Below are 12,823 nucleotides of genomic sequence, written 5' to 3'. Positions count from 1 at the left end.
GCCGCTGCTAGTCCCGCCCCTCCCCCTTGCCCTTGAAGTCCTGACATCCGGGCTGGCCCGCGGTTGTCACGTGACACCTCAGACTTGCGTATGCTAGCCAGGCAACCGTCCTAGAGACTGACGCCGCTGGCGGCACCATGAACGTGATCTACCCGCTGGCCGTGCCCAAGGGGCGCCGGCTCTGCTGTGAGGTGTGCGAAGCCCCAGCCGAGCGGATGTGCACGGCCTGTACAGTCACTTATTACTGGTAGGCCCTGGAACATGGTGCCTGGTGCCTCTGCTCCCTCCCTGTCTCCCAACCCTGGGTCTGGCCTTGTGTATCTGTTGTATGTGGTCTTTTCTGCCAACGACCCCACAAGTCTTGAGCAGGCTTGAAGACGCCTAAGACTACTGTGGCTTTGTCTGCGTCTTCTCCAGCTCTGCTGGTTTTTGCAGGGCTCCTGCTGTTACCATGTTGCAAACCAGTCCAGGTGCTGAGGGTAACGGAATCCTTTCTGTAGATGTGTCCCCTCAAAGCTCAAGCAGAGTTCGGAAGGCAGAGAAGTACACAAATGAAAATTTCAGGGAGAAATGGCAAGTCAAAGGAAATGGGAGGAGAAATTGGGCAGACAGCTTCTCTGAGAGTAGACGATTGTTCTGAAGGTAAGGAGCTAAAGAGCCAGTGTTCTTGCCCTAGAAAAGGCACAGGTAGGGTTCTTAAATAGTTAAGACTTGTGTCCTTCAGGACTAGAAAGAAGACTACTTGGCCAGTGCACAGCTGAGGGAGTTTGAATGTAGGGGAGGTAGTCATTCAAGATGCGAGGGGTTTATGTGTATTCACATTAACACCACTCCCATCCTTTCTTATAAGACAAGGTTTCATGTAGTTGGTCTCAAACTAACTATGTAAGCTAAGCTAAGGATTGAACTTTTGAACATCGTACCCACACCCCTCAAGAGCTGGGGTTACAAGTGTGTGTTGCCATGCCTGGTTTGTGTAGTACTAGAGATAGAAGCCAAGGCTCGGTGCCTACTAAGCTACCAACTAAGTCACATCCCCTCACACCCCCCAGACTCTGTTTTGGGCCTTGAAAAACTAGGATGTTTCAAACTTAACTCATAGCCAACTGACTTGCTTTTTTTTTTTTTTTTTTTGCCTTTATTATTCATTGTACATGCTAAATACTGTCGCTCGTAAACCCTGAGACTTCTGAGGATGGTAACATGGTGACTGGGGCAATATCTAAAAAAGGTTTCTCTGAAATGACATTTGAGTTGAGTATTGAGAGACCAGTATGGGCTGGCTATGTGCAGACACAGAGAAGAAGGGTAGGTCTTTCCAACCATACACCACTGGTTTGGACAAAGGAGGAAAGACCTGGCGCTGAAAGCTAAGTGGGAAAGAGAGCCTCGTGACGGACGGCCAGTGATTTCCACATTTCACAGAGGGATGCCATGAATAACTCACAACCTGCATTCATACTGTATAAGTAATGTATATCCAGAAGATGCATTTCTTCCTATGAGTTGAGTCAAAACCAGTTTAAAAGTCTGATTGGTTAGGAGGAGGAGTTTAAACCAGGAAGATGCAGGTTTGGGCCGGGCAGTGAGACAAGACATAGGGATTTGGAGTTTATTCCTCAGCAAGCCATACGGGTGTTTTGAATGGATGTGATGCTTGTGTTCGTGAAACTGGCAGGCAGCAGCAGTGTGGTACAGGGAAGCGTAGACCCTGCCTCGCCAGATCAGAGGCAATGCAGTCAGTGATCCTCCCTCTCTCAGACTGTTCCAGGTGCCCTTTCTCCATGTTGCATGTGATACATTCATCCTCAGTCTTGGCAAGTGGGCATGGCTAGAGTCCATCATCCATCGCTCAGTAAAACAGCCTGACATTCTTGTGAAATTCCTTCTATTTGCTTCTGAATATTTATGTTATAAACTATGAATTATGAACATGTTCCCAGTGACAGGTCATTAAAAACAGGACATTTATTTATTTAATTGTGTTGGCATGTGTGTACATGTGTGTGTGTGTGTGTGTGTGTGTGTGTGTGTGTGTGTGTCTGTGAGCACAGGTCAAAAGACAACTTTCAGGAGTGAGTTCTCTGTAACTGTAGGCTTTACCACCTTTTTGTTCCCAGAAGTAGCAACTCTGAGACTGAATTACATATGAATAAATGCCTAGATCAATAACTTTGTCTTTGTTCCCCAACTAGCTCGCATCTCAGTAATCCCATTCATCCCATTCGGAGTGCCACATGACAAGTTACCTCTCCTTCAGTTTGATGCTTCTGTCTCCATCAGCATTCCCGGGCAAATCTTGCTCCTGACTATCCTAAAAGTCTTCTATCTGTGTCAGAACTTTTACCACCCTATTTCCTGCCTCAGCTCACAGGCCAATAGCCTTTTACTGAAGCTTTCACACATTAGACAAAAGATTCCCTCTACAGTTCTCTGTTTCAGCATGTGGTTTTGAGCCCAGGTCGTAAGGCTTGGTGGAAAGAAATCTTGTTGGCCCAGAATAAAACATTTTTAAGAAGGATAATTTTATAAAAGTACACATAGAAACAGTAGTAGTAGATCAGAGAGCCCTCAGTTCATGGCACAGCAGATCATAGCATATGGATTGTAAGGTCCACCAGGAAGGGAGGAACTCTCTCTCAACCCTCGGGAATTCACGGCCACCCCAGTAACTCACAAGACACCGAACTTGATGCAACCAGCAAGAGGTATATTTGAATCAACGTGTTGAGGTTGCACTTCTGGCCTGTCCTACGAAGAGGCAAGCAATGAAGTATGACCCCAAATCAGAGAGAGGTAGAGTTTTTAAAGGACAAAACCACAACCCAGGGGAGATAAGCGGGGAATCATGATTGTCTATAAAAAGCAGCTGTCCAGTGTTCAGCTTCCATGACAGGTTCAAGAAACGGTCATGGGGAATATCTCATACAAGCCTTTCTTCTTTTGAGAATCAAACCCTATTCAATCTATTTTGTGGTCAGTCCAGTTCCTGGTACCCAGAGTGCACAGGCATGCTGACCTGAACTCCCAGCTCTGAACTCCTGGCTCCATATCTTATCTAATTTGTCTTGTGGATGGCTAATTTCCTGAGACCCAGAGCACAGAACAAACTGATCTGCACTCTTGGCTCCATCTGTGGACGGTTTAAAATTTTTTAACTCTTTCAGGATAACAGTAATTTGCAATATTTTCCCTTTAATTGAACGTTTGTGATACAAACTTAAAGGCCTTCACTGACCAGCAGGGAGAAAATGTCAAGTTGTATCTGATGATAAGAAGCAGTGGGAAATGGGATGTGGTGGTTCATGCCAGTAATTCCAGCACATGGGAGGCAAAGGCGGGAGGATCACTGTAAATTCAAGGATGGCCTGGGCTAATAGTTCAAGGCAAGCCTTGGCTACAATGTGAATTGTCTCAGAAAGAAAGGGAAGGAGGGAGAGAAGAAGGGAGAATTAAAAGGAAGAAGGAAGGGAAAAGAAAGAGAAGCGTCAGTGACTGGCAGAATTGATGCCTTGCATAAGGGCATCCAGATGGAGGTTAATAACCAAACCATCATGGTGCTTGAATAAAACATGTCTGCCCTATAAACAGCTCAATTGTGATCCCAGCTCTTCCTTTATACCCCAGCCTGTGGTGATGTTTGGGTGAGACAGCTCAATATTGATGGCACCCAGAAACGTATGATGAAAGTTGTTTATTTAGAAAAGCAAGCTCTGTCGGTTACTGTCAGTGGGACAAAGGTCAGGAAGTCGGATACGTTACCTTTTCCACCATTTGCAGTGACTCAGCCTGTCTGTCCCTCTGCTGTGGAATGTGACTGTTTCTGAATTCCAGGGAGATTTTTATTGATATGTTTTCAGTAATTCTCTAACTCACCCCCCACCATTAAACAAAACAACAACAACAACAAAACCCTTAAGATGCTTTCTATCACTTCCATGGTAATAGTATAGTTTGTAAAGAAAGCGCTTGGCTGTGTTTCTGTTGTTTGAAGAGGAGGCATGAGAGAGAGTGGTGGCTGCAGCCATGTAGTTCCCATGACTGCTTCTGTGCGGCATCCAGGGGCTTGAGTTATTGCACCTGAGACCTTAGAGCTCCCGAAACATACAGTAGTTGTTGTCTGGAAGAAAAACAGAAACACACTGGCAACCTTTCCCCTAGATTATAGTTACTGTTTTGAAATATGCGTAATGTATAATAGAGTCCATACATGTCTCATGCTTATGTGAAAATGCATCATTAGCATAGAAATACAAAAGCCTGTAACTGTAGATTTTTAACCAGAGCCTCAGAGTACACAGAGCTGAAGCTGAGAGAGTCAAGGGGAAACAGTCACTGCAGTAGCAGTAGTTGGAAGCTTTAATATCCCACTTTCAGCAGTGAATAGAACAACTAGGCAGAAGATCTGTAAGGAAATGTAAGACTTGGACAGCACTGTAAATTAACTAGGCCCAACTAAGTCTGTAGAACACTCTAACAACAGAATGTGCATTCCCTCCAGTGCATACAAAAGTTCTCCATATGTTAGGTCATAAATATGGAAGGAATAAAATCACAGAAGGTAGGTTATAGTTCAATGATATCAATAACCAGTAACAGAAGGAAATTTGGTAAGTTTACAATTGGGTCAAAAATAACACACTCTTTAAAATCCAGTGGGCCAAAGGGAGACTGAAAAATGCTTTGAGAAAAATGAAAAGGAAACTAAAACCACACTTATAAGGTATCACTAAAACCACACTTAGAGGGTATCACTGAATCTGTAGTTCCTATGAATTTACAGCTGTTAATGTACACATTAAAAAAGACATCAGATCAATAACTTAGTATTCCATCTAAAGAACAAACAAAAAATATATTCATTAACCCGTTCATGTTTGGCTCCGTGTTAGACGTAGACATGCTAGGAGAAGGAGCAGAGGTGAATGAAATGGAGAATAGAAAAACTATAGAAAGGATAAACAAACACCAGTTCCTTGAAAAAATAACAAAGCTGACGAACCTTCAGCTAGAGTGGCCAGAAAAAGAAGATTCAAATTACTAAAATCAGAAGTGAAGTTGGTTCATTATTGCTGGCCTTGCAGAAATAAGGGGAATTATAAGAGAACACTCTGAATACCTGCATATCAATAAATTAGATAACCCAGATAAAAAACAGACGAATCCCTAAAAAGCAACCAAACTGACATAGGAAACAATCAATGTCTGACTAGATCTATAGCAAGTGATGGAAAACCCAAACCAGATAACACAGGTTGGTATATTCTTTCAAACATTTAAAAGAAAATTAACACAGATTCTTTAATTTGTTAAAAAGATGAATAAATAATTCATAACTTATTCTGTAAGACCCAAATTGTCCCAGTAATAAAGCCAAGTAAAATATCACAAAATTACAGAATAATATCCCTAATGAATACAGATGCAAAAGTTCTCAGAATTTTCACAAACTAAACCTGGCAGCAAATGTGAAGGATTAGACATCATGGGCAATTGGGATTTATTTTAGGAATACAGGATAGGTTGACTATACATATATTAGTCAATATAAAACACCATACTAACAGAATAACACACACGCACACACACACACACACACACACACACACACACACACACGTCTCACTAGAGATGTCTCACGAGATGAAAAAAAAAAAAAAAAAAAAAAAAAAAAAACACTGAGTAAAATCCAGCATCATAATAAACACACTAAACTGGGGGTAGGGGAGAGGAACTCCTGTTACTTACTAAAAGAAAATAATAATAATAAAATCCAGAGCTGGTGAAGGCACAGTTGAGCCAGCCCCAAGGGTGAGAACAGGAGAGCTGGCCCAGCCCCTCACAAGCTATAGCGCTTGGGAGAGTGGGCCCTGCACCTTGACAAGGCAGCCCAGGGAGCTGGCTCTGGTGCAGTTGGTGTTGGTGCAGTTGAACCCACCCCAAGGGCATGAGAGCAGGAGAGCTGACCCTGCCACCTTCCTATGGCAGCTTTGGGTGGCATAGCTGGAGCAGTGCTGGAGAGCTTGCCGTGACTGTTCATATAAGGAAGAGCCAGCTCAGCTATCACCCAGGCCCAGATCTAGGGCTCTGAATTGGCCCACCCCAAATTCTGAATCATCTGCAGATGGTTGGGACTCAGGAAAGGGCCAGTCCTGCTGTCCCAAAGCTGCAGGATCTCCATGACACAAGGCAATGACAGGATAACCCGGAGAAGTCCAGATGAGAATCCAGTATTGATGGTGTCACTCATTGCAGTAAACATTTGCAAGTGAAGATGTGTGGACAGAGGGATATAGTGTGGGACACACTGTGACACACTACAGCTTTTACAAGGAGATGCTTTCTATACTTTGTTTTTGTTGTTTGTGTGCTGTATTTTTCGGGGAGGTTGCAAGGGCAAAGATGAATATGGGGGGACAGGGAGATGAATGGGACTGGGGTGCACGATGGGAAACTCACAAAGAATCAATAAAAAGTTTTTTTGAAAATCCAGAGCAAGAGAGAATTAACATCATACTTACTTGTGGAAGACGTGTGCTTCTCCATGGATGACCGTGAGCCCACAATGCTGCTTTCGCCACTCCTCCATACTGTGGGCGGGGTTCTAGTCAGAACGCAGCTAGGCAAGACAATGAAGTGAAAGAGGAACACAACCTCATTTACCGATGCCATGGCCTTGTCGTGATGGCCGATTGTGTATGTCAGCCTGACTGAAGAAGGATGTCAGATAGTTGCTAACACCTTGTTTTGGGGTGTTTGTGAGAGAGAGGAGCATTTGGCCTGGTAGACTGAGTCAAGGTCATGCTCACCAAGAAGAGTGGGTACCCTGCATTCCACTGATGGTCTGAACCTAGCAACATGGCACAGGGGTAATTTGCTGTCTTGTGTGCTGAGATATCTGTCTTCTGCCCTTGGCTATAAGCTTGCTAGTTCTGAGCCCATTGGACTCTGGACTTGAAGCAAGTCAATCCTGTCCTTCCTCCCTGACCTCTAGTCTCAGCCTAGTCTCTAGACTCAGTTGAATTACTGCTCTGGCTTTTCTGCTTCTCCAACTCAGGAAGCATTATAAATCCTAAAGATTTATTTTTTCAATTGTGCGGGTGGGTGGGGGTTGTATAGAGCTACGTGCACATGAGAGCAGGTGTCCACAGAACACAGAGGAATCAACAGGGGATTGTGAGCCACCCAGCATGGAGTCTGGGAATCAAACTCGTGTCCTCTGGAAGAGCAATAACTGCTCTTAACTGTTGGGCCATCTCTCTAGCACGCATTGTGCATCTCTGTATGTTTAGTATCACATGACCAAATCCCTAAAATATTGGTTTTCTCTGGAGGATCCTAACAGGCTTCTAATAGAGAAACCATAAAGAACTTAGAAAATTATATTAAAACTAAGCAACCAAACAGCAAGGCTGAAGGATATACAGAAGTAGTTGCATTCCTATAAACTAGCAATGAACAATCTGAAAGTTAAATTAAAAATACTACCTTATTCAAAACAGGATAAAATATTAGAGAAAAACTTAGTCAAGGAAGTGCATGACTTATATACTGAAATACCATAAAAGATGATGAAGCAGTGGTCAGTCCAAAAAGAAAACCAGTGTAATTCCCTTAAATAAGTCTTACTATACTGAGAGAGTCCTGAGGGGGAAGGAAAAACATTAGACAGAAATAATATGATATATGGACATGTAAATATGATGTGGCCTTAAGACAGCCTTCTTCTTTTGGCCAAGTCCCTAAACAGTCCAGAGGTATTTCTGACCAGTAACTCAGACAGAGAAGCAAGGCCTGACCTTTATAACCTTCCAGGGGTAATGGGAAGTTCGCATGGAGGAGCCATGTACCATAAGTTAAGTTGCAATGCAGACTGCCTAACAAAACATTGTTGAAAGAAATTAGACATTGAGATACTTATTATTAAGATAGCCGCAATCCCCAAATTATCCTGTAGATACAATACAGTCCATCTGAAATTCCAGCTTAGACAGGCTAACCAAAATTCATATGGAAATTTTAAAACTTACTACTGTGCTACACTAATTTTTTTAAAAGATTTATTTTTCTTTGTGCATATGGGTATTTTTTTTCCATGTATAGATATGTGTACCACATGCATGTCTGGTGTCATGAGTCCTCTGGAACTGGAGTTACAGACAGTTGTGAGCTGCCATCTGGGTGCTGGGAATTGAACCCAGTACTCCTAACTGATGAGCCACTTCTCTAGCCCCTACAGTGCTACCATGTAAGGACGATACAGGAATGAGAGGCTATAATAAGTCCATAAACGTTCATTGAGAACAAACGGTCCTTTAACAAATGGTGCTGAGTCAAATAGAGATCCACATGGAATAAGATGGACTTGGATCCTTACCTTCCACCTCATTCAAAAAAATAATCATATGTGAAAGACATAGATGTTAGCAATGAAACTGCAGAAGGTTAGAAGGAAACTTAATCACCGCTAATTCTTGTAGTTTCAGATTTGACATCAAAGGAACTAAAGTGAAACTAGGTGAGTTAGACATCAACAACATTTAATTTCTTGTTTGTTTTCCAAGACAAGCCCTTGCTGTCCTGGAACTCTGTATGTAGACCAGACTTTCTTCAAACTCAGAGATCCTTCTACCTCTGGAATTAAAGGTGCAACACCACATCCAGCAAATCTTTAAAAAGAGAAAGAGAGAGAGAGAGAGAGAGAGAGAGAGAGAGAGAGAGAGAGAGAGAGCTGCAGAGAGCAATGTTAGAACATGAGCTAGTCTGTGAGTGCAGTGTTGGGCCTAATTGTGAGGGAGTAGTCAGGCCTGGCCACGTGAGGGCAGTGTTGGGAACTCTTTGGTGGCCTCCAGGGCTGGCTGGCGCAGGTGAGATGGAGTTGCGTTTGGCAACCCAGTCACCAGGGCTCCGCACAACACACAACACGATGAAGAATGGAAGAAACAGTGCACCGGCCACACTCTCGTGACCCTCATCGGGAAGCTGTGAGAAGGAAGTGGTCTGAGGAGTACTGCACTGCTTCTGTAGAAGAAGTCACTGTTAGACACAACCCTACCCCATTTTCCTCCAGGCACTGAAAACTGTGAGCCCGTGATTGGGGTGGTACTCTTCAGGACTGACCATTCCTTCCAGGTCACTGTGTCCCTGACTGATGGAGGTAACTTCTTTTTCACTGTGAAGTGTATGATCACTGAGAGATTAAAACACCAGCAGATACTGGTGCCAAAGAGACTGTACCGTGAGCTAGAAACTTTTTATACCAAAGACCAAGAGGAAGCACAACACACACACACACACAAACACACACACACACACACACACACACTGCCCTGACCCACGACTGCTGGTGGTAGCAGGAGAGCAGAGAGTCTGGGAGGGCTCTGTATCCCAGGAAACTGTATGGGCCACTGCCTGCCTTGAAAAGTCTCAGTGAGTTAAGATGACTTCCTTTTTAAGGAAAAAAGCAGCATGTGTGCTGCCCTTAATCACTTCAAGACTAGAACTGGCTTCCGTGCCCTCTGAATGTGCCGGGGGGGGGGGGTATTCCTCCAGGAAATTCAGCCCTAGTCTTCTCTTCACTCAGCTTCGGGTACACCTTTTGATATTATAAAGGGAAGCAGTTTTAGTATCAGGAACAATTTATTACAAAGTCCTCACTCTGACTTGGATTCTGTAATGTAGAGCTTCCATTCATTAAAATTGACACCTTTAATCCCAACACTCATTAGGCAGAAGCAGGCAGTTCTCTGTGAGTTCAAGGTCAGCCTAGTTTACACAGTGATTTCCAGGCCAGCTAAGGGTTATATAAGGAGACCCTGTCTCAAAAAATAATAAATAAATAAATATTGCCTAGAAGAAAAGAAAAGAGGAGAGGAGGAGAAGCCCATAGGGTGGGAGAAAATCACACATCTGACAAATGTCTTATATCCAAAATATATTTCAAACTCCTAAAAAGAGTAAAATGATCCAGTCCTTTTAAAAAGGGAACACTGGATTTAAATAAACCTTCCTCCCAAGGAAGATATAAAAATGATTAATTAGCACAGGAAAAGATGCTTGTTAGTCATTGGGGGAAATACAAATCCAAACCACCGTGAGAAACTCTGTCAAATCCATTAGGACAGCTGCAAACACAGACACAAACAAGTGTTAGCAGGGCAGAATGCAGACATTTGACCCTTATACCATGGAGGTTGAGGCAGGAGGATTGCCATGAGTTGAAGGCCAACCTGAATTACATTGTGAGTTCCTGTCTGGGCTACAGAATGACACCTTGTCAAACAACCAACAAAAATACATGTATTTTAAAAAGTCTACAAACCACTATCCTTTCTAGAACACTAAAGACACTGGCTTTGGGGCTTAAAACAGCGTCTCACTTTTTGCTACCTTCTTAACTGTAACATGATCAAACAGATTTTGTTTCATTTTCAGAGTCAAATAGTTACACTCCAAAGCATCTCCCACATCACAATGACTAGAGAGCGTGCCAGTGTAGTCTGTGAATGCTTGCCCCATCCCTCAGCAAGTCTGAAGACATTGCTAGTGGTACTCTTCCTGAGACTGACTATAGAAAAGTGTATGTTTAAGAAGTCCCCAAACCCAACAGTTTTTATTTGTTTAGTTTTGATTAATTTTTTTTTGGTTAGCATACAAAGAAAAGGGTTTTCTTGTGACATTACACAGACACACAGACACACACAGACACACACACACACACTTTGTCCTTTTTCATGCCACCTACTGACCTCTTCTGCCTCTTCCCTTCCTGCTGGTCCCCTTCCCTACTCCAAATAATGTCATGATATATATTTCCACCACCCTCTGTCATTCCTCCTGCTCTTTAGATATCCTCTCCTGCTGGTCAGTAGTGGCACACGCCTTTAATCCCAGCACTTGGGAGGCAGAAGCAGGCGGATTTCTGAGTTCAAGGCCAGCCTGGTCTACAGAGTGAGTTCCAGGACAGCCAGGGCTACACAGAGAAACCCTGTCTCGAAAAACAAAACAAAACAAAACAAAACAAAACAAGATATTCTCTCCTCCTTTCATACTCCCTGCCTCACTTTTATGATGTGTGTGTGTGTGTGCGCGCGCGCGTGCACACACGTGCATGCATGTATTTACACATTACAGGTATGAGAAAATGCACTATTTATCTTCCTAAGTTTGGCTCATTTCATTTAACCTAACATGGTGTGCAGCATCACCCATTTTCCTTAAAAAGTCCTAATTTCATTTTTCTTTACAGCTAAACAAAATTCCACTATGTGCACATACTACATTTTCTTTATTAATTTGTCTGTGAATGAGCACGTAGGCTGGATTCATTTCCTGGCTATTGGAAATCATGCAGCAGTGAACACAAATGTACAAGTCTTTGAGGGTGTGTGGACTCCCAGTCCTTCAGGTGTATGTGTGTGGACTCCCAGTCCTTCAGGTGTGTGTGGACTCACAGTCCTTCAGGTGTGTGTGGACTTCCAGTCCTTCAGGTGTGTGTGGACTCACAGTCCTTCAGGTGTGTGTGTGTGGACTTCCAGTCCTTCAGGTGTGTGTGGACTCACAGTCCTTCAGGTGTGTGTGTGTGGACTTCCAGTCCTTCAGGTGTGTGTGGACTCACAGTCCTTCAGGTGTGTGTGGGCTCACAGTCCTTCAGGTGTGTGTGGGCTCACAGTCCTTCAGGTGTATGTGTGTGGACTCACAGTCCTTCAGGTGTGTGTGGACTCACAGTCCTTCAGGTGTGTGTGGGCTCACAGTCCTTCAGGTGTGTGTGGACTCACAGTCCTTCAGGTGTGTGTGGGCTCACAGTCCTTCAGGTGTATGTGTGTGGACTCACAGTCCTTCAGGTGTGTGTGGACTCACAGTCCTTCAGGTGTGTGTGGGCTCACAGTCCTTCAGGTGTGTGTGGACTCACAGTCCTTCAGGTGTGTGTGGGCTCACAGTCCTTCAGGTGTATGTGTGTGGACTCACAGTCCTTCAGGTGTGTGTGTGTGGGCTCACAGTCCTTCAGGTGTGTGTGTGTGGACTCACAGTCCTTCAGGTGTGTGTGTGTGGGCTCACAGTCCTTCAGGTGTGTGTGGACTTCCAGTCCTTCAGGTGTGTGTGGACTCACAGTCCTTCAGGTGTGTGTGGGCTCACAGTCCTTCAGGTGTGTGTGGGCTCACAGTCCTTCAGGTGTGTGTGTGTGGACTCACAGTCCTTCAGGTGTATGCCAGAGGTGGTATAGCTGGGCCACATTGATGTACTGTTTAGATTAAACTTTTAAAATACTTAGTTATTTCATTTTATTGTAAGAATGTTTTGCCTCTGTGTATGTTTGTGCACCACATGTGTGCCTGGGGTCCTTGGAGCTCAGGAGAGGGCATGGGATCCCCAAAACCATACTTATGAATGGTTGTACTGTGTGGGTGCTGAGACTCAAATCCAGGTCCTCTGTAGGAGCAAGTGCTGTGACCATGGGCCATGCACTGGTCTGCATCCCCAGCAGCAGTATAGAACAGTCCATTTTCCATACTGATTTCCAGCATTTGTTGTCTTTATTTTTTTCTTCAGACAGTTTTTCTGGGTAGTCCTGTCTGTCTTAGAACTCGCTCTGTAGACCAGGTTGGCCTCGAACTCCTAGAGATCCACCTGCTACTGCCTCCTGAATGATGGAATTAAAGGTGTGCACCACCACTTCCTGGCCACAGTGCAGTTTTTATCCAAGTACAAACCTGAGAGAAAATAGACTTCCATCTCAGAAAAGGCTTTAGGCTCCTGCCAGGTTGGGCTGACTTGTCTGGAATTTGGAGCTGGAGAAGACAAAGATCAAGATAACACAGTGTGT

The 12,823-nt window shown here is 44.0% G+C and overlaps 1 protein-coding gene across 6 annotated transcripts in view; it reads left to right on the top strand.

Annotated features, from left to right (window-relative positions):
- The window catches only part of Zmynd12 (zinc finger MYND-type containing 12), a 35,165-nt gene that overhangs the window by 6,565 nt on the left and 15,777 nt on the right, over positions 1 to 12,823 (top strand). Inside the window, exon 1 of one of the 6 annotated variants that reach the window (XM_076934298.1) lies at positions 67 to 247. The exons of 1 other annotated variant lie outside the window; for it this stretch is intronic. In XM_076934298.1, coding sequence (XP_076790413.1) covers positions 138 to 247 — 110 coding nt within the window. In that variant the 5' untranslated portion in view covers positions 67 to 137. Of the gene's footprint in view, positions 1 to 66; positions 248 to 12,823 lie in introns of those variants that run through there. 4 more of the 6 variants (XM_076934299.1, XM_076934301.1, XM_034503232.2 and 1 more) reach the window with 4 other exon arrangements.

The sequence above is a fragment of the Arvicanthis niloticus genome, chromosome 5, assembly GCF_011762505.2.
Source record: "Arvicanthis niloticus isolate mArvNil1 chromosome 5, mArvNil1.pat.X, whole genome shotgun sequence".
In the NCBI taxonomy this organism is placed as follows: domain Eukaryota; kingdom Metazoa; phylum Chordata; class Mammalia; order Rodentia; family Muridae; genus Arvicanthis; species Arvicanthis niloticus.
The sequence above is the reverse complement of the archived record's forward strand: the minus strand, read 5'-3'. Positions and strand labels throughout refer to the sequence as shown.